The sequence below is a fragment of the Oenanthe melanoleuca genome, chromosome 5 (assembly GCF_029582105.1).
Source record: "Oenanthe melanoleuca isolate GR-GAL-2019-014 chromosome 5, OMel1.0, whole genome shotgun sequence".
NCBI classification, from domain to species: domain Eukaryota; kingdom Metazoa; phylum Chordata; class Aves; order Passeriformes; family Muscicapidae; genus Oenanthe; species Oenanthe melanoleuca.
Window position 1 is genome coordinate 8,283,948 of NC_079339.1, and position 21,852 is coordinate 8,305,799.

A 21,852-nucleotide genomic window follows, 5' to 3' on the forward strand; every position below is an offset into this window, starting at 1 on the left:
CCCACTGCCTGCCCATTGTCCATCCATGGATGTGACCACCGTGTCCACATCTCCTGCCTCACCCACTGAAGGGGATGATCTCTGTGAGATAATTGTCACCAACATGGCCATGCACAGTGTGACACTGCTCATCTGCCTCTGTGGGCTGGCTGGGAACGGGACTGTCCTCTGGCTCATCAGCCTCGAAAGCCATAACTCTGGCATCTTTGACCTGGCTCTTGCTGACTTCCTTTTCCTTCTCTTCATGATTCCCTTGGCCCTCCTCTTCCCAGTGGAGGACGTGTTCTGCTCTCCAATCGTGCCCTCGATGTATGTGAGCTTCCTTTTCCAGCTGTCAGTGGTCTCCTACTTCTGGACACTGTTCCGGCTGATGCTCGGAATCGATGAGAGGGATATGTACAAACTCTGATGCTGCACTCAATTTCCTCTGCGCCTGTGGTTGGGGCTGTGGAGAGCTCAACTCTGGGTCTTCTTTGCTCTCCTCACAGTCATTCCGGTGCTGACATTTCTTTGCCCATCCCACGAGCAGGAGCACTGCCGGGCAGCTCTCATCTCCATGTATGTCATCATCCTATGAAGTGCGGAAAATAGACTTCACAACCCGTAAAGTTGTGGAGTAGGTACGTATTTTATTCAGCGCTGGACGCAGGGGGAGAGCATCCTCCCAAATCCTGCGTACCTTACATGCTTCTAACCTTCCATTTATCTAGGAAGTACATGCATATTCTAAATCGCCTATACATATTGATTATCTGCGCCGCCTGTTTCCCCGCTTCGTATGGAAATTAGCTGCATATTCATTGCGGCTGTGTAGTTTATTGAGTCGGTGGTCTTCAAATGAGTCTGTGGGCAGAAAATGATGAAATAAAAGTCTTCCTCACTAGTTGAACTTTTCACCTTGTCTTTCCACGCATGCGCTTGTAGTCTCTTGGTCGCAGACTTTGCACTTTTATGGAGAGGGACCCCTTTCCTATACTTCAGGGGTCTCTTATCGTGCATTCCTTTCCCTATTTAAGCACACAGTGACTGATACTATATGTTATACATCGTGCATTCCTTTCCTTATAAGCACACAGTGACTGGTACTATATATGTTATACTCTTCATTCTATGTAACCCTTAAATCCCCTGTTCCACCTGTTCCTCTTTGCTGCACCTGTGGTCATTTCGAGCACAATCGACATCATCAAGGCCAAGCGTGGCTCCCAGCAGCAGCAACCCAAGAGGCGACACATCGTTATCTTCATCATTGTGCTCTTCACTCTCCTCCTGGGCCTCTGCAATTTCCTGCAGCAGCTTGGTTACATCCCTGTGTTTTTCCTACTCACCTGCATCTACAGCAGCATCAAACCCTTCATCTATTTCTTGGCAGGGAGCTGCTGGAGTCCCTGCTGCATGGAGTCCCTCCAGATCTCCCTTCAGAGGGTTTTTGAGGAGAAGGAAGAAATAACTGCCTGCAGTGATGATGCCACTACAGACACAGTGCTTTAAGCCTGTTGATTCTTTCCAGTGCTCTGCTGAAGGACCTCGGCACAGGTTTCCTTTTAGTCATCTGATTATTAATTATCCACAGCATCACCCTCCCTGTGTTGGTGTTCTCCTGCAGGAGAAGGGAGCAGGGGCATTGCCAGGGGCAATGTGGGAGGGATGCTTTGCCATAGAGCACATTGGAGCGTGGCTTTCCTCCTCCCTGCTGTGCCCACATGGCTCCAGGCAGTGCAGCGGGGCTAAGTGCCATTTCCCAGCTCTATTCCCCATGGAATGACCCTTATTGCCTGCACCCCCAGGAATGAACTCTATTCCCTCTGACAACAGAAATATGCTTCATGGTGTTTTGAGTGATCTCTTGTCTCCAAAGAATGTATCATCTTAAGGCCTGCAGACACATCCAGGACAGAGTGGTCATGATTTCCCAAACCTCTGTGGGGGTTGGTGCCTCTTAATGGCAGGAGAAGTGTTGGAGCCTTCTTTCCCTTCACGAACACAGCACTCACATTAGTAATTAGCAGAAGAGAGACTTTAACATTGGAATGATGGAAATCGGAGTCCATGGGCCAGGGGTGCTCCCATGAGCCCAGGGGAGGTTTTGGCAATGATTCTGGATCTCTTCCCAAAATGGGAGTTGTGTCTGACAGGCACTCAGATACTTCAACAGGGCTGCCAACACCACCAGCATCCCTTTGCTGCTGGAGAGGCAATGACCCCCTAGGGAAGACAAAGAATGCTAGAAACCTGTCAGGTGAGGGAAGGAAATTGGAGAATGGGACACTCTTCTGGAATGAAGTGTTTCCAGTTAGGTGGAAATGAGGAGACATTCACAGATGTTATAAACAGGTAGTATGGTGTTTTCCTCTCACAAATGTAGAATGAATATTATGTGTGTTATCATGTTAAAAGAAACTCTGTTCAGATGTGGAGTTTTTCTAATGTGAGTGCTGTGTTCATGTTGAATGCTGTAATGCTGATCTCTGACCATGGTGTGGAGCTGAAGCCACAAGGGCTGCACAAGCTCCAGGAAGGCAGGATGAAGGAGGAGCTGTGTCAGAGGAGTGGAATATGTTTGAATGTGGGGCTTGGCTTACCAGGGGGTTGGCTTACCAAGAGTATATAAGGCGTGTTCCTGTTGTGGGCAGTGTGCCTGTGGCTGTGCCTCTGTCTGTGGGTGAGCACCCAGAGCTGTTCCTTTTACATTATTAACTCCCTTGGTGTAGTTTAATAAATTTTTTGAAATTTTGAGAAGTGTGGCATTGTTTCTCACAACAAGGGAAAAGACCACTTGCTTTGTAGGGAAAAAAAAAGAAGATCAAGAACCTAAAGGCTGTGAAATTCTGATGGATCCAAAGTTGTGAAAGCCCTTCTGACGTCCCTGTGCCCTCACTGTGCCTTGGGAAACAACAGCAGGAGACGGCACAAAGAGACCCAGCAGGATGGGAATGGGGAGCCCCTGCTGATCTGGGCACTTTCTCCTTCTTCATGTTCCTGACCTGGGAGGAGCTGCATTAGGACATGGATCCCAAATGAGCAAGAGGTGTCAGGAAGCACTGCTGATCTGCACAGACCCCTTTTGCCTGCTGCTGCCCCACAGTGAACAGGTAAGTGGAATGTTTTCCTTCCTCCCTCTCCCACCTCCCTCTCCTCCAGCAGCTTCTCTGTTCCTGCCACCCTCTCCGGGTGACCGAAGTGCCCTCCCCAGGTCTCAGGTCCCAGCTCCTCTGCCCTGTTTCTCCCATCAGTATCCTGGCATTGAAACTGGCTGAAATAAACTTTCTAACAAAATGAGAAGCATTTGGAAGCAGGAATTCTTTAACTGCACAGGACACACAGAAGGATCTCTTCTTGATCTGTGTGTGTGGTGAGACTTTACAACAGGGGTTTTATCCATTATAACCACACATAGATGTTAAAAAGTTTTTATCTAAAGCATAAACATCATATTTGTAGACATTATTTTCATGTGTCAATCTCCTACTGGAAGTATTTTTATGATGCTGGAGGATCATTCAGAGGGGTCTCTGGTGGTTGTATTCACTGAGTGCTGCAATATTAAATGTGACCCTGCCTTAAACTTTTCTTTTGGCCCTGGGCTCTTGCTTCTTGTTACAGAACTTGCCCCAAAACCACTCGAGTCCTCCTTATCTGTTTCTGCACTGGCTGCAGCCACATTTATCACCCTGTGAGCACATTGGAGCTGGGCTGTTCTCCTCCCTCCGGGGTCCTAGCACCCTATGGCCAGGAGGAGCAGAGACACTGCTGGGGTCCCAGGTGGAGCTGGGAGCAGTGGGGCTGTCAGGGGAAAACAAGCAGCCCTGGGTGGGTTCTGAGGTGTCAGAGCAGGGTGGAGGGGTCAGGAGAGGGTCAGAAGGGATTTTGAGGGGTCTGGATGCTGGGAAACCCAGAGGAAAGCAAAGCCTGACAGGCCCTGGTCAGAGTGGGGGAGCGGCTGCCCTCTTGGAAACCTGTGGGATGAGATGGGATAGGATTAGGATAGGATATAGGATATAGGATATAGGATAGGATATAGGATATAGGATATAGGATATAGGATATAGGATATAGGATATAGGATATAGGATATAGGATATAATATAGGGTATAGGATATAGGATATATGATGTCGGATATTGGATGGGATAGGGATAGGGATAGGGATAGGGATAGGGATAGGGATAGGGATAGGGATAGGGATAGGGATAGGGATAGGGATAGGGATAGGGATAGGGATAGGGATGGCATAGGCATAGGGATAGGGATGGGGATGGGGATAGGGTAGGGTAGGGTAGGGTAGGGTAGGGTAGGGTAGGGTAGGGTAGGGTAGGGTGGGATGGGATGGGATGGGATGGGATGGGATGGGATGGGATGGGATGGGATGGGATGGGATGGGATAGGATAGGATAGGATAGGATAGGATAGGATAGGATAGGATAGGATAGGATAGGATGGATAGGATAGGATAGGATAGGATAGGATAGGATAGGATAGGATAGGATAGGATAGGATAGGATAGGGAGCAGCCCAGTTTTGCTTCTTTTGGGCTCAGGGGAGGCTTGGCAATGATCCCAGAGTTCTTTGGGAAATGGGAGTTACTTGTTCAAGCAGACAGCTGCCTCACCAGCACTGCCAGCACTGCCAGCACTGCAATGCCACCAGCACTACCAGCATCCCTCTGCTGCTGGAGGGACAATGACCCCTCAGGGAAGAGAAATGAGGAATGACAGAAACCTGTCAGGAGAGGGAAGAGAGTTTGAGAATGGGACATTCTGCAGGGAAGGAATATTTCCCATCAGGATGAAATGAGGATATATTTTCAAAATATTTCATTTAGAGCTTTTGGCAAAAGTCACTTCTTCTATAGCAGAAAAGCCCAGATAAATACCTCTGAGGAAGTGAAACTCTGACATAGCCCAAGATGCAATTTCTGATTCCCCCGTAACATCACCAAGACTTTTGGAAATAACAGGGAGACAGGGCCCAGAGAGAGGCAGCAGGACCTGAATGGGGTCCTGAATGGGGTAATTTGGGCACTTTCTCCTTCTCCATGTTAGTGACCTGGGAAGATCCACTTTAGGATATTGATCCCAAAGGAGCAAGAGCTACCAGGAAGCACCACTGATCTGCACAGACCCTCTGTGCCTGCATCTTCCCCACAGTGAACAGTTCAGTGCAATGTTTTCCTTCCCCCCTACCCCACCTTCCTCTCCTCCAGCAGCTCCTCTGTTCCTGCCACCCTCTCCTGGTTACCGCTATGCTCTCCCCAGGTGCTTCCTGCTCTCCCTAAGCTTCCCTTCTGCCCTTCCTGCTGAACAGCCCAGCCCTCCCATGTCCCTCTGTGAACCCACAAGTTCCACTGTTGTTCTCCCCTACACATCTCACTTATCTCCACTAAATCCTTCCTGCTGCAGGGAGCTGCTGAGGAGCCGCATGGTCCATCCCTGGATTCTCCAAGCACTGACTCCCATCATCTCAGACCATAGCCAGGGGCCACATCCCACTGCCTGCCCAGTGTCCATCCATGGAGGTGACCACTGTATCCCCATCTCCTGCCTCATTCACTGAAGGGGACAATCTCTGTGACATAGATGTCACCAGTGTGGCCATGCACAGTGTGACACTGCCCATCTGCCTCTGTGGGCTGGGTGGGAATGGGGCTGTCCTTTGGCTCCTCAGCCTGAAAATCCGTAACTCTGGCATCTTTAACCTGGCTTTTGCCGACTTCCTCTTCCTTGTCTTCACGGTGCCCTTCATCCTTCTCTTCCTGGTGGAGGACATATCCTGCTCTATTATTATGCCCCTGACGTACATGAGCTTCCTTTTCCAGCTCTCAATGGTCTCCTTCTACTGGGCATTGTTCCAACTGGCATTCCTCAATTTCAGAAGGACATGACCTTCCTCTTTGAGCTCTGCTGCCATTGCTGTCACCTTCCCGAGCGCCTGTGGTGGGTGGTGGACAGTGTCCAAGACTGGGCCTTCTTTGCTCTCTTCACTGTCATTCCCATGGTGACATCCCTGTGCCCATCACACGAGCAGGAACAGTGCAGAGCAGCTCTCATCTCCATGTTCACAGTCATCCTGCTCCTCTTTGTTGTCCCCATGGTCATTTCCCGCACAATCGACATCATCAGGGCCATGCGAGGCTCCAAGAAGCAGCAACCCAAGAGGAGAGACATCATTATCTTCCTCATTGTGGTATTCGCTCTTCTCATCAACCTCTACAATTTCCTGCAGCAGCTCGGGTACATCCCTGTTTCCTCCCAGGTTGTTTTCCTGCTCACCTGCATCCACAGCAGCATCAAACCCTTTATCTATTTCTTGGCAGGGCACTGTTGGAGTCCCTGCCCCATCTGGTCCCTCAGGGACTCCCTCCAGGAAGTCTTTGAGTAGCAGAAAGAAAAACTTCCCAGAGAAATGATGCCCCCAGGGACACGGGGCTCTGAGCTTGTTAATCCCTTCCACCGCTCTGATTGAGACAGGGAATTGAGAAGTAAGGAATAGTTCATCAAAAACCAAGACAATGAGGAATGCCTGACATTTACTATGCTTGCAAAAATCGGGAGGAGAGGCAAACAGGTTTGTGATAAACAGAGCCAGAACTTGCAAACAGGGTGAAGGGTGCAAGGCTTCCAGTGTGTTGGGGGTTGAGTGTTTTTCCTGTTGCTGTGTCAATTTAAAGAATTTTTCCCATTGTCATGCCAATGGAGCTGCCAGGTACACCGCGGATCTTTGCGGTCTCTGGACAAAAAGGGGTAGGTGGGATCGGCTTGGAGAGGGGCTCTCATGCTTCCGGAGCGGACTTGTGTTTCCGGGGGCGGGGAGGAGGATCCTCTCGGTCTTGGAGCCGCGCGGCAGGACGCACGAGGGCCAGACCCTCTGCGATCACCTGCCCTGCATCTGCCCTGCTCCAGCCTCCAGTCTCTGCGGACACAGCTGAGCACCAGAACCCAAACGGTGAGCGAGGAGCTGCCCGCTCCAGCCGCTCCCCCACTGAGACCGGCGCGGCCGCGGCCGCCCCTTCCCGCCTCCTCTCCCGCCGAGAGAGAGCGTGCTCACAGCTAAAGAAAGGACTGGAACCGAGTTATCTGTTCTGTTTTGTTAGTAATTTTAATAATTGCTGTTGTTTCTGCTGGTACAGTTGGATATATTAGTAAAAGAGCTGTTATTCCTACCCCCTTATCTCTGCCTCAGAGTCCTTGATTCAAACGTTTATAATATTTGGGGGAAGTGCAATTCGGGTCTCTGTTTAAAAGGAAAATTTCTGCCTTTCTTGGCAGACCCCTGTCCTTCAAACTAGGACAGATTTTGGCGCCCAACGTGGGGCCTGAGGGCATTAAGAGGAGAGTTAAGACAGGAGTAACAGCTCTCTTGAGGGGCAACATGTTGTCCGGTTTAATCTGATTTGGGCTCCATGTGGCCACAGATACCTCTCTCCCATTTGTAAGCCCTTATTTGAATATGGGCCCTCTCACCAAAGTTACTGTAGCTATTATCTGATTAGTTTGGTGGATTGATTATGTCAGGAAATCATGGTTTTTTAATTTTCTCTGGGAAGTGGCCACATGGATCCAGAACTATCATACTCTAACTGCGTGTTTCTGGGGTTATTTCAATAATGGTACTTACTGTGAAGTAATGAATGCAAGGGAAATTTTCTCCCAACCCATCACCCAGTTTTTTGAAGCTACTCCACCAGTTTTCAAGGATTTCAGATCTGTTTTAATTGCTAGTGTTATTATACACTGGTTGGCGTTGTTGATAGGCCTGCTCTACTTAGCATTCAGAAACAAGGGAATATTGGCTTGGTTAACGACCCTGATACCTACCCCAGGGACTAGGGATGTGGCCCCAGAGTCTTCCCCTGCCCCAGGGACTAGGGATGTGGCCCCAGAGTCTGCCCCTGCCCCAGGGACTAGGGATGTGGCCCCAGAGTCTTCCCCTGCCCCAGGGACTAGGGATGTGGCCCCAGAGTCTGCCCCTGCTCCAGGGACTAGGGATGTGGCCACAGAGTCTGCTTCTGCCCCAGGAACTAGGGATGTCGCCCCAGAACATGACCCTGCCCAAGGGACCAGGGATGTTGTCCCAAAGTCTGCCCCTGCCCCAGGGACTAGGGATGTTGCTCCAGAATGTGCCCATGCCCCAGGGACCAGGGATGTTGCCCCAGAACATGACTCTGCTCCAGGGACTAGGGATGTTGCCCCAGAGCCTGATGCTGCCCCACAGCCCACTGCAGAAATGAACCACCCAGAGTGGGTGGGAGCTCTAGTGAAGGATATTAGCCAGGTGTTGAAGGAGCAAAGCCAGATGTTGAAGGAGCAGAGCCAGATGTTTAAGGAGCACAGCCAGATGTTGAAGGAGCACTTTTCTTCAGCTGGTGAGAAACCCTCCCCCTGACCTGAAGAGGGAGAGTCAGATGGTGCTGCAGTGGAACCCGTAGATGTTGTATCTGTCCAGGCTCCAGCCGGATCACAGGGGCAGCCACAGCCAGTGGCAGTTGCCCCTGTGGAAACTAGAAAATCTAAGATCAAAACGAGGCACCTAGATAATGGGGATCAGCCAGGAGGGTCCTCACAGACAGCAAGGGAGCCAGAGATTGAGATTGTCACAGAGTCCCTCTCATACGACAGTCTCCGTAACCTGCGTAAAGACATTGCACGGCGAGGCCGTGAGCCTTTTACAACTTGGTTACTTCGGGTCTGGGACCTTACGGGAACAGGTGTGCAACTGGATGGAACTGAGGCCAGGAATTTAGGATCCTTGGCCCAGGATTCAGGTGTGGACCAGATATTTGTGAGGGAGCAAGGCCTCCTTTCCCTCTGGGACCGGCTTTTAATGAGTGTGAGAGAGAAGTTTGTCCACAAAGAGAGAATGCAGGAGTACCACCGTAGAATGCGCTGGAAAACTCTTGAGGAAGGGATCCAGCAGCTGAGAGAAGTGGCAGTCTTAGAGGTACTCTTTGGGAGGGATGGACAGCATGACAATGACCCTGACAAGGTCAGGTGCACAGGGCAGATGCTGTGGAATCTGGCAACCCTGGGGCCATCTCAGTATACCACCTTCATTGCAATGATCAACGCTGATGACCACCAAGAGACAATGGGTTCTGTTGCCAACAGACTCAGAAATTTTGAGAGTATGATGAATGGCCCAATGCAGGCCAATGTCTCTGCCGTGGCCAGGGACCTCCAAGAGGTCCAAAACAGGATGGAGGAGATGAGGGAGGAGATGAGGGAGGAGATGAGGGAGGACATGAGGGAGGAGATAAGAAAGATCAGTGCAGCACCAGTGCGAGTCACAGGCCCCAAATCTAGAACCCAACGCCCCCCAGCTAGGGAGAGAGGGTACACCCCACGAGCTGACCTGTGGTTTTTCCTGAGAGATCATGGAGAAGACATGGAAAAATGGGATGGGAAACCCACTTCTGTCCTGGCAGCACGGGTGCGTCAGCTCAGGGAGGGAAATGCTAACCGAGGGAACCGTGCTAAGATGAAGGTAGCCTCAACCTCCCATGGTAAAGGTGCAGGGTATCACAGAAGGGAGGATGATCTGTCAGATCCCCTGGAAGGAACCTCCACTATGTATGCCCAAGAAAGAAATAATAACCAGGGCTAGAGGGGCCCTGCCTCTAGCCAGGGAGAGGCATGGGATGACAGAGAGTATTGGACAGTGTGGGTGCGATGGCCTGGCACATCAAAGCCACAGGAACATAGAGTACTAGTTGATACTGGTTCACAATGCACCCTGATACCATCAGAACATGTGGGGAAGGTACCTGTTTCTATTGTTGGGGTGACGGGGGGATCACAGGAATTCACTTTGCTGGAAGCTGAGATCAGCCTGACAGGGAAGGGATGGCAGAAGCATCCTATTGTAACTGGCCCAGGGGCACCACGTATTCTAGGCATAGATTTCCTCAGGAATGGCTACTACAAAGACCCAAAGGGTTCAGGTGGGTTTTTGGAATAGCTGCTGTAGCAACAGAGAGCATTAAGCAGTTGAACACTTTGCCTGGACTATCAGAAAACCCATCTGCAGTGGGGCTCCTGAAAGTGACAGAGCAACAGGTACCAATTGCCACCATGACGGTGCACCACCGGCAGTACCGGACAAATCGAGATGCTGTGATCCCCATCCACAAGATGATCCGTGAGCTGGAGAGCCAAGGGGTGGTCAGCAAAGCCCACTCACCCTTCAACAGCCCCATCTGGCCTGTGCGAAAATCTAATGGAGAACGGAGACTGACTGTGGACTATCGTGCCTTGAATGAAGTGACTCCACCGCTGAGCGCTGCCGTGCCGGACATGCTGGAGCTGCAGTACGAGCTGGAGTCCAAGGCAGCAAGGTGGTATGCCACCATTGACATTGCCAATGCGTTTTTCTCCATTCCTTTGGCAGCAGAGTGCAGGCCTCAGTTTGCTTTCACCTTTAGGGGCGTGCAGTACACCTGGAACAGACTGCCCCAGGGGTGGAAACACAGCCCCACCATCTGTCATGGACTGATCCAGGCTGCACTGGAAAAGGGTGAGGCTCCAGAACATTTGCAGTACATCGATGACATCATTGTGTGGGGGAACACGGCAGTGGAGGTATTTGAGAAGGGAGAGAAGATCATCCAGATTTTGCTGGGAGCCGGTTTTGCCATTAAAAAGAGCAAAGTCAAAGGACCTACCCGGGAGATCCAGTTCCTGGGAGTGAAGTGGCAAGATGGACGGCGCCAGATCCCCACTGAGGTCATCAATAAGATCACAGCAATGTCTCCACCAACAAGCAAGAAGGAAACACAAGCTTTCCTAGGTGCCATAGGCTTCTGGAGAATGCACATCCCTGAGTACAGCCAGATTGTGAGCCCTCTCTACCTGGTCACCTGAGAGAAGAACGATTTCCACCGGGGCCCTGAGCAGCAGCAAGCCTTCGCCCAGATCAAGCAGGAGATCGCTCATGCAGTAGCCCTTGGCCCAGTCAGGACGGGACCAGAGGTAAAGAATGTGCTCTACTCTGCAGCCGGGAACCATGGTCTCTCCTGGAGCCTGTGGCAGAAGGTGCCTGGTGAGACCCGAGGCCGACCCCTGGGATTCTGGAGCCGAAGTTACAAAGGATCTGAAGCCAATTACACTCCCACAGAGAAGGAAATCTTGGCTGCCTATGAAGGAGTTCAAGCTGCCTCAGAGGTGATTGGCACGGAAGCACAGCTTCTCCTGGCACCCCGACTGCCAGTGCTGGGGTGGATGTTCAAAGGAAAGGTTCCCTCTACCCACCACGCCACCGACGCCACATGGAGCAAGTGGATTGCCCTCATCACGCAGCGCGCCCGTATTGGCAACCCGAATCGCCCTGGGATTTTGGAGATAATTACAAACTGGCCAGAAGGTGAAGATTTTGGTCTCGCTGACGAAGAGGAGCAGGAACAAGTGACCCGGGCTGAAGAAGCCCCACCGTACAACCAACTGCCAGCAGATGAAAAATGCTACGCCCTTTTCACCGACGGTTCCTGTCGCATTGTGGGGATGAACCGGAAGTGGAAAGCAGCCGTATGGAGCCCCACACGACAGGTTGCACAAGCTACTGAAGGAGAAGGTGGATCAAGTCAACTTGCTGAGCTCAAAGCTGTTCAACTGGCCTTGGACATTGCTGAGAGAGAGAAATGGCCAAAGCTCTACCTTTACACTGACTCCTGGATGGTAGCCAATGCTCTGTGGGGGTGGCTGGAGAGGTGGAAAAAGGCTGATTGGCAACGTAGAGGAAAACCAATCTGGGCTGCTGATGAGTGGAAAGACATCGCCACTCGGGTCGAGAAGCTACCCGTGAAAGTCCATCATGTGGATGCCCATGTTCCCAAGAGTCGGGCTAATGAAGAACACCACCATAACGAGCAAGTAGATCAGGCTGCACAGATAGAGGTCTCAAAGATAGACTTAGATTGGGAACACAAGGGAGAATTGTTCCTGGCTCGATGGGCCCACGATGCCTCAGGTCATCAGGGCAGAGATGCCACCTACAAGTGGGCACGAGACCGAGGGGTGGATCTAACCATGGACAGCATCTCCCAGGTTATCCATGACTGTGACACGTGCACTGCCATCAAGCAAGCCAAGCGGGTGAAGCCCCTCTGGTATGGGGGGCGGTGGTCCAAATACAAGTATGGGGAGGCCTGGCAGATTGACTACATCACACTGCCTCAGACCCGCCAAGGCAAGCGCTATGTGCTGACCATGGTGGAAGCCACCACCGGGTGGTTGGAGTCCTACGCTGTGCCTCATGCCACTGCTCGGAACACCATCTTGGGCCTGGAAAAACAAGTCCTCTGGAGGCATGGTACCCCTGAGAGAATTGAGTCAGACAACGGGACTCATTTCAAAAATAGCCTTATAAGCACCTGGGCTAGAGAACATGGCATTGAGTGGGTGTATCATATTCCCTACCATGCACCAGCTGCTGGGAAAGTTGAACGGTGCAATGGCCTGCTTAAAACCACCTTAAAGGCACTTGGTGGGGGGACTTTCAAAAACTGGGAGATCAATCTACCAAAGGCCACATGGTTAGTGAATACCCGAGGTTCCACTAACCGAGCAGGCCCTGCCCAATCTGAGCCCCTGGGAACAGCAGATGGAGATAAGGTCCCTGTGGTAAACCTGAGAGGCATGTTAGGAAAACCTGTTTGGGTGAACTCTCCCTCCAGCAAAGACAATCCTGTTCGTGGGGTGGTTTTCGCTCAAGGACCAGGTTGCACTTGGTGGGTGATGCAAAAGGATGGACAGACACGATGCATACCCCAAGGAGACCTTGTTCTAGGGTGAACTATCTATGATACTGTGCCTGTAACTGCATGTATGTATATAATATAGAAGTTTTAATTTCCTGTAGCATGTTGGCATGGAAAAAATTCGGGGTGGATAATGTTGGGGGTTGAGTGTTTTTCCTATTGCTGTGTCAATTTAAAGAATTTTTCCCATTGTCATGCCAATGGAGCTGCCGGGTACACCGCGGATCTTTGCGGTCTCTGGACAAAAAGGGGTAGGTGGGATCGGCTTGGAGAGGGGCTCTCATGCTTCCGGAGCGGACTTGTGTTTCCGGGTGCGGGGAGGAGGATCCTCTCGGTCTTGGAGCCGCGCGGCCGGACGCACGAGAGCCAGACCCTCTGCGATCACCTCCCCTGCATCTGCCCTGCTCCAGCCTCCAGTCTCTGCGGACACAGCTGAGCACCAGAACCCAAACGGTGAGCGAGGAGCTGCCCGCTCCAGCTGCTCCCCCACTGAGACCGGCGCGGCCGCGGCCGCCCCTTCCCGCCTCCGCTCCCGCCGAGAGAGAGCGTGCCCACAGCTAAAGAAAGGACTGGAACCGAGTTATCTGTTCTGTTTTGTTAGTAATTTTAATAATTGCTGTTGTTTCTGCTGGTACAGTTGGATATATTAGTAAAAGAGCTGTTATTCCTACCCCCTTATCTCTGCCTCAGAGTCCTTGATTCAAACGTTTATAATATTTGGGGGAAGTGCAATTCGGGTCTCTGTTTAAAAGGAAAATTTCTGCCTTTCTTGGCAGACCCCTGTCCTTCAAACTAGGACACAGTGATAAGTGATAAATCCAAAACCCTTAACCAGCAAGAGCTAATCTCAAGGCCTGGAATATGCCAAGAAGGTTAAGATGCATACTCTGGAGACAAAGCTGAAAAGTTCAAGTGCGATGAAGGGTTTGGAAGCCTTCGTCTGAGACCCCCGATGACCTCTGCATTGGGGAGGCACAAGCACAAAAGGACTTTTGGTGCATTTTAATACGAAGCGTGGGTAGGCAGGACAAGGTGGGGCTAGGACATGAATATGTATTGGTCATATTGTGTAATCCTAAATTTTAGGGAGTAAATAGTGCAGTAGTTTGAAGTTTCGGTGTGCAGGCTTTGGGAGGAATTATCCCTGTGCACCTCAGTGCTGAATAAATGCACACCTACTTTATAACTCTCATTTCTCACGAGTTACAGTCTTTTCTGCGTATCATGCTGAAGGATCTCAGCGCAAGTTTTTTGAGTCACTTGATTAATAAATATCCACACCCTCCCTGTGCTGGTGTATTCCTATGGGAGAAGGGAGCAGGGGCATTGCCAGGGGCAATGTGGGAGGGATGCTTTGCCATAGAGCACATTGGAGCATGGCTTTCCTCCTCCCTGCTGTGCCCACATGGCTCCAGGCAGTGCAGCTGGGCTCAGTGCTGTTCCCCAGCTCTATTCCCCATGGAATGACCCTCAATCCCTCGGCCCCAGGGAATGAACTCCATCTCCTTTGGCTACCCAGATGAGTTTAATGGTGTTTTGAGGGATCTCTTGCCTGCAAAGAATGTGTCACCTTAAGGCCTGGGGACACACCCAGCAGAGGTTGGTGGAAACTTCCCAAATGCTTGTGGGGCTGGTGCCTCTAAATGGCAGGAGAGGGTGTCTCCTTCCCCTTCTGTCCAGCAGAGCCAGCCCTGCATTCCCAGCTGATGGGAAGAGACACCAGGTAGGGCTGTAGAGCTGGGCAGGGACGGCACCATTCCCTTGTACTTTCCGTGGGAATTTGTCACATATTTTAATTTCAGAATCAAATCCTTCTGAGTAAAATGCTGGGTAAAGTGCTCCACTGAACCCTTGTGCCTATGACCAAAAAGAGCTTTCAACATGGAAATTCACATCACCAGATGCCTGGACCATTTAATGGCAAAGAAATTACGGGGTTATGCTGCTGTTCTGTGGAATGAGGCCATCCTCTGTTTCTCCAGCATCAAAGTCTGATGAAGCCATTAACCACCTCCATCCTGAACCCGGTCACCCTCAGGAGGAGCTGAACACAGACTCAGCACAAAGCTTCAGCCAAAATCCATCTCTGTCATTTTCTCATTACCCGTTTCTCAGATTTGTATTTATTTTTTTGGTTTGTGACCAGTGTGATAATTCTGTCCTCAGAATTTGTTGATTAAACAACATCCAGGCTTCTCTGCAGAGCTTGTCCCTGGTGAACAGTGACCAAAATGGCTCATTTCCATATTTTATCCCATTCCAAATATTCTGTATTGTCTGTCAGGAGGGCAGGTCCCTGTCTCATACCAGAGCTCTTCCTAAGGCACGTGCCTGCAATGGTTGGGATGATGTTAGCAGTGCCAAGATCCCCTCATTCCTCCTGGGAGAGACTTGGGAACTAGCTACATCTCTTCCCAGGGGGAAGTTGTCCCTCCTTTTCCCACTGCCTTAAATGCAGGGGAAACCAAGGTGGCACTGCTTCTGGAAAGGAAAGGAAGAGTGAAAGTCATGGGTGCTGAGTCAGGTTTGGAGACACAAGGCACACACAAGACTAAGCATCGAGAAAGCATTTATTGAAAGAGTTGTTAGTAATTAGCAGAAGAGAGACTTTGACATCGGAGAGGGTTTTTTCTTCCTGTCTCCTGTTTTCCTGTCCAATGGAAAGCAGAAACTTTCCACAGTACAACACCTTGTTGAGGAAAAAACAACTCAGCCAGGCAGTGTCTCCCTCTTCTTGTTTGAAAGACAGGTATCTGCCAGGGAAAAGCAGGGCCTTCCCTTGAAATGGTGAATATAAACCCTCCCCCTCTGAATTACGCTGATTTTGAAATTAAGGTATTCTCGGAAAAGATATGGGGATAGGAATAAAAGTGTTTTACTAGTATATATAACGAGGCAAACAAAACAACAACTGGTGCCCCAGTATCAGTGTCCAAGGAAGCCCTTGACCACCTCCATCCTGAACCTGGTTGCTCTCAGGAGGAGAGGAACAATGACTCTGCACAGCAGCTTCAGCCAAAATCCACCATGTACTGATCTTTGTGATTTTATTACTCCTATATTAAATTGGCATTTATGTCTTTTGATTGTCTCCAGAATGTTACTCTGAACCCAAAATTTATTGAATTAACAACATCTGGGCTTTGCAACAGCCTGTCCCTGGTGAATAATGTCAAAAAATGGCTCTGTTCTCATTTCCCACAATATTTGCAGCTTTTAATGTCCTCTGGACCTCTCTTAACTGAAAAAAGGCATGATCAGGTTTTACGTAAATGAGAGGGCACTGATTGAGTTGAAAGAAAAGAGTCTGACCTAATGATCTATGGTGGCTTTATGATGCTTGTACCCCCAATAGTCTGTTTTCTTTCTGCTGGCTATCATTTCCTCTCACACCCTGAATAACTTCACTGGAGTGGACTCACATCACCTCACACACACCAGCTGCTGCTTTAGGATATTGATGCCAGAGGGGCAAGAGATGCCACGAGGCGCCACAGATCTGCACAGACCCCCTTTGCCTGCTGCTCCCCCACAGTGAACAGGTCAGTGCAATGCTTCCTTTCCTTCCTCCCCCATCTCCCTCTCCTCTAGAAACAACTGTTCTGTTCCTGCCACCCTCTCCTGGTGATCGGAGTAACCGCCCCAGGTTCTCCCTCCTCTGCCCAGCACTTCCCCTTGGCATTTTGTGTTGAACATTCCAAATCTTCTATTTCCCTCTCCCACCCCATAATTTCCATCATCCTCCTCCCCTGCACTTCTCTCCACCGAATCCTTCCCACTGCATGGAGTTGCTGAGGAGCCTAATGGTCCATCCTTGGATTCTCCAACCACTGACTCCCACCCAGTCTGACCACAGCCAGGGACCACATCCCACTGCCTGCCCAGTGTCCATCCATGGAGGTGACCACCGTGTCCCCATCTCGCACCTCACCCACTGAAGGGGCTGATCTCTGTGAGACAGATGTCACCAACGTGGCCATACACAGTGTGACACTGCTCATCTGCCTCTGTGGGCTGGCTGGGAACGGGACTGTGCTCTCTCTACTCTATTCAGCACCAGCTGATGCACCAACTTGCTGGCTGACCTGAATGCTGCTCACTTGCTCTTCCTTCTCTTCACAGTGCCCTCCACCCTGCCCTCCCTGGTGAATGACGTATTCTGCTCCACTTTGGGCCCCCCATGTACTTGACCTTGCTTTTCCAGCTGTCACTGTCCTCCTGCCAGACAGAACTGTTCTGGCTGGTGTTCATCAGCATCAAGGGATATTGAGAGCCCATCGACTTCAGACTCTGGTGCCCCTTCCACCAATACCAGCCCCAGCTGAGGGTGATGATAAGACACCTGTGCTGGGCCTTTTTCTATGTTGTCATTGGTGTCGTTCTAATGGGGAATTTTCCAGTGCCTTTTCCAAGGGAAATGCCAGATGGTTCACACGTTCTTGTACATCCTCACCCACCTCCTCTTTGCTGCACCCTTGGTCATATCTACTGCAATCTGCTACATTATGGCCAATTTTTACAACTAGCAGGAGGAACCCACTATGCTCAAACACGTTATCTTCTTCTCTGCACTCTTCTCCTTCCCCATCAGCCTCCAATTTCATGAGGCATCTTGGCTACACTGTGATGTCCTCTCAGATGCTTCTGCTCACCGGCATCCAACACAGCATCAAACCCTTCATCTACTTCATCTACTATCTCAGGACACCATGAGGATGAGACACCACTCCATGTCCCTGTGACTGTTTTTCCACAGGGTCTTTGAGAAGCTAAATTCCACACTGCCAGCAGCAATGATGCCGCCATGGACACAGTAGTCCCAATGTGGTGACTGCACTGATGAGAAGACACCAGGACAGTGACTGAGGGTCCTTGAGCCACTGGATTAATAAATATCCATGGTATCATCCTCCCCCGCTAAATCCCTGGATGAGAGGGGAGCAGGGGCATGTGGGTCAGATGCTCTGCATGGAGCACACTGGAGTATGGCTTTCATCCTCTCTCACGTGTCGTAGAACACAATTCCCCAAACAGATTGTGCCCCACACGGCTGTGATCCCAGAATTCCCACTGGCACCTGGTTCCTGCATCCCACTGTGATCTGATATCAATAAGCCACTTTATGAACCCTGAGCTGCCTTTGTCCCCTCTGCCAGAGCTTCCCGGGTTCCCCTGGCTGCTGCTGCTGCCAGCCAGGAATGTGTCTGGAGGGAGGGGACACTCCCATGGCTTGTGGTCCCTGGAGCAAGCAGGATCCCGAGTGCCTAGAGCTGGGCTGGCACTGGCACAGCCAGCACAGACAGGATGGCCCAGGGGCTCAGCATTCCCACCTGGCTGCTCCCAGAGTGTCACAGCAGAGATGTCCCTGGTCCTGCGTGGAGCAGAGCAGGAGTGGGGCTTTCAGGGGATGAAGACAGCCCCGGGGGCTCAGGAGGGGCCAGGAAGGGTCTGGATTCTTCCAATCCCAAATGTCCAACTGGAGCAGCACACTCCGACGGGCAGCGCTTAGAGAGAGGAGTGGTGATGGGATAGGATGGGATGGATTGCGATGGGATGGGATGCGTTGGGGAGTGGGGCAGAGATGAAATTGAGGAGTGATGCCAAAATCAGACGGAATAAAGTTAATGTGAAATATTGGGCAGCAGGATACACAGAAGGATCTCTCTTTATTTCTGTTTGTGGTGAGAGTTTACTACTGAGGTTTTATGCATTATGACTGCACATCATCATTAGAATGTCTTTCTTATCTAGCACATAAACACCATTTACCTTGAACTCATTTCCATGCATCTTCTTCCTACTGGGAGTCCTTTCATTATCCCGGAGGATCATCCAGAGGGGTCTCTGGTGGTCGTATTCATGGAGTGCTGCAATATTAAAGGTGACCTTGCCTTGAACTTTCCCTTTGGCCATGTGCTCTTGCTTCTTGTTACAGAACTTGCAGCAAGAATACTGTGGGACTCCTTATCTTTTTCTCCACTGGCTCTAGCAACGTTTATCATGCTGGGTGCACACTTTTTGCCCATCCTTTTATCTTTTTGCACAGAAATTCTTTAAGCAACTACAGGGGAGTTGAAAATGTTTATTTTCTCTTATTTATCAATACCCTGCCATCCATCCCAACCCTTCCATTTCTGTCTCCCACCCCATCATTTCCACCACCCTCCTCCCCTGCACTTCTCTCCACTGAATCCTTCCCCCTGCAGGGAGCATCTGAGGACCCGCATGGTCCATCCCTGAATTCTCAAACAACTGACTCCCATCGGCTCTGACCACAGCCGGGGTCCACATCCCATCACCAGCCCAGAGTCCCTCCAGGGAGGTGACCACCGTGTCCCCTCTTTTCAGCTCACCAACCAACGGACCTGGTGAGTGTGAGACAGATGTCACCAACGTGGCCATACACAGTGTGACACTGCTCGTCTGCCTCTGTGGGCTGGCTGGGAACGGGGCTGTCCTCTGGCTCCTCCACATTCATGGCATCACCGACTTCATCTTCAACCAGGCTTTCACTGACTTCCTCTTCCTCGTCTTCATTCACTGTGCCCTCCACTTTGCTCTTCCTGCTGGAGGAAGTCTCCTGCTCCACTATAATGCCTCAGATGTATTTGAGCTTGCTTTTCCAGCTGTCACTGTTCTCCTACAACATGGGGCTGTACCGGCTGATGTTCATCAGTATCGACAGGTGCAGGTCCATCCTCTGCCTGTTTATCTGCGGTTGCCAACTTCCTGACCGCCTGTTGTGGGTATTGATGAGTGTCCTGTTCTGGGCCTTCTTCTTTGTTGTCATCGTTGTCAATCCCACCGTGACCTCCCTGTGCCAGTCACACCAGCAGGAGCACTGCCGGGTGCCTCTCCTCTCCATGTACATCTTCAACCTCTTCCTATTTGCTGCACCCATGGTCATTTCCAGCACAATCCTCTTCATTCATTTCATGCCTGGCTCCCAGCAGCAGCAACACAAGTGGCTCAACATGGTTATCTTCCTCATTGCACTCTCCAGTCTGCCCCTCAGTCTCTGGTATTTCCTGCAGCAGCTCGGTTACACAGTTGTGTCCTCCCAGGTGGTTTTCCTACTCGCCTGCATCAACAGCAGCATCAAACCCTTCATCTCCTTCTTGGTGGAGAACTGGAGGAGAAATTACTCCATGGGGAGCTGCTGGAGACATTTCTCCATGAAGTCCCTAAGGAAGGCTCTCCACAGGATGTTTGAGGAGCCAAAAGAAAACCCTGCCTGCAGTAATGATGCCATCACAAGCACAGTGGTCTGAGCTTGTTGATCCCTTCTGCTGCACTGCTGAAGGACCCCAGGACAGTGGTTGAGAGATTCCTTGAGCCACCTGATGAATATCCACAGTATCACCCTCCCTTTGCTGGTGCATCCCCTCCCCCTTTCCAGCCTGCACTGGGATCTGAGAAATGCTCCTGAGGCATCAGCCTTGAGGAGCAGCCCCTGGGCTCAGCTCCTCTGCAGCTCATCTGAAACACCCTCTGCTCCCAGGAACTGCTGCTCTCCAACAACCTCCTGGGTTTTATGGACAGTCTTGGAAATTATTTCACTACCCTTAATATGGCAACATCCCTGTTCTCACACTTTCACAGAAAGCTGCTGCCCCAAGGTGTGGCCGGGATGAAACATGGCTGTGACGGAAGCCCATCCCTTGGGACCCTGTAAAGAACAGTGCAAAATAAGACCATTGGAGCTCTCCTGGGCCCCAGCAACTCTGACCAGAACCTCCCTGGGAGTGGGGCCTCTCCCAGCCGGGATCTCTCCCGTTTGCTGCCGTCAGGTGATCCCCGAACACCGACGGGTCCTGGGTCGATTCCCCCCCTGCTCGAGGCTCAGCCCTTGGCACAGTGAGGAGATGCAAACAGATCCACAGTGAGCATTTCCCTGCCTCCAAGGGGAATTTCTCACAGGGACCTTGCACTGGCTCTGTCTGTGTGCACACACGTGTGCATCTGCCATGGCAAATGTGGGAGCAATGCTGCTCTCTCAGGTGTTTTAGTGCCTGAGACATCTGAGTGAGTCAGGCCTGTAAGCCAGGTTAAGTCATGACACAACTTTTCAGCTAAATGGTGTAAAGTGTTATTGCTTGGCTAAATTGTTAATTTGAAGGTGTAAGAGCATCAATGTCTGGGAGAAGCAGAGATACTGCTCATGGTCCTAGGTAGAGTAGGGAAGGAGCAGGGCTTTTCTAGGGGAACAGATGGTCCCAGGGCAGGACTGGAGATTATCAGTGGTGGCTGGAAGAGACAGAGTGTTCTGGAAAGGTCTGGAGGAGGTCAGGAATGGTCTGCATGCTTTTGAACTCAAATGTCCCAAATGGGGTGAGATGAAGAAAGAAGGGGAGATGGAATGAGGAATGGTACCAAATCAGCCAGAATGAACATTCTAACACAATGGGAAACATTAGGAAGAAGGAATTTCTTTACCTCTTGGGACACACAGAATGATCTCTCCTTGTTCTGCGTATGGTGGGACTTTAGAGCACATTTCATCCATTGCAAGCACACACAGTCAATAAAATGTGTTTCTTATCCAATAGATGAACGTCACTTTCCTAGGACTCATTTCCATGTATTTACCTCCTTCTCAAAGTCCTTTCACAGCCCTGGAGGATCATCCAGAGTAATCTTCTGTGGTTGTATTCAGGGAGTGCTGCAATATTAAAGGTAACCTTGCCTTGAACTTTTCCTTTCCCCCTGTGCTCTCGTTTCTTGTTGCAGAACTCAACCCAAAACCACTGCAGGTCTCTTCATCTATTTCTCCACTGGCTCCAGCCGCATTTATCAGCCTGTGTTCTCCTGCAGAACACATTGGAGCTGGGCTTTCCTCCTCCCTCCTGGGTCCGAGAACTTGAAAGCCGGAAAGAACAGAGACACTGCCAGGATCCCAGCTGGAGCAGAGCAGGACCGGGGCTGTTGGGGGGAAAAAGGGAGCTCCAGAGAAAGTGTGGGCTGTTGGAGACACTTTTGGAGGAGTCAGGAGTCTGTCAGAAGGGTACTGGAGGCGGTCTGAATGCCAGCAATCCCAAATCTCCTCACTGCAGGACAGCAGAGCCTGACCCACCATGCTCAGAGTAGGGGAGCAGCTGCCTTCT

At 50.8% G+C, this 21,852-nt stretch overlaps 2 protein-coding genes and 2 pseudogenes across 2 annotated transcripts in view; all 4 read left to right on the forward strand.

Annotated features, from left to right (window-relative positions):
- LOC130253447 (mas-related G-protein coupled receptor member H-like) overlaps positions 1-21,852 on the forward strand; it is a 141,206-nt gene that overhangs the window by 28,684 nt on the left and 90,670 nt on the right. The window lies entirely within an intron of this gene.
- On the forward strand, positions 26-1,491 carry LOC130253599 (mas-related G-protein coupled receptor member F-like). Its single transcript, XM_056492302.1, is given in 2 exon segments — positions 26-570; positions 1,137-1,491. Coding segments are annotated over 2 exon segments (900 nt in total).
- Positions 5,407-6,609, forward strand: LOC130253476 (mas-related G-protein coupled receptor member H-like; annotated as a pseudogene).
- LOC130253600 (mas-related G-protein coupled receptor member H-like) lies at positions 16,643-20,019 on the forward strand (annotated as a pseudogene).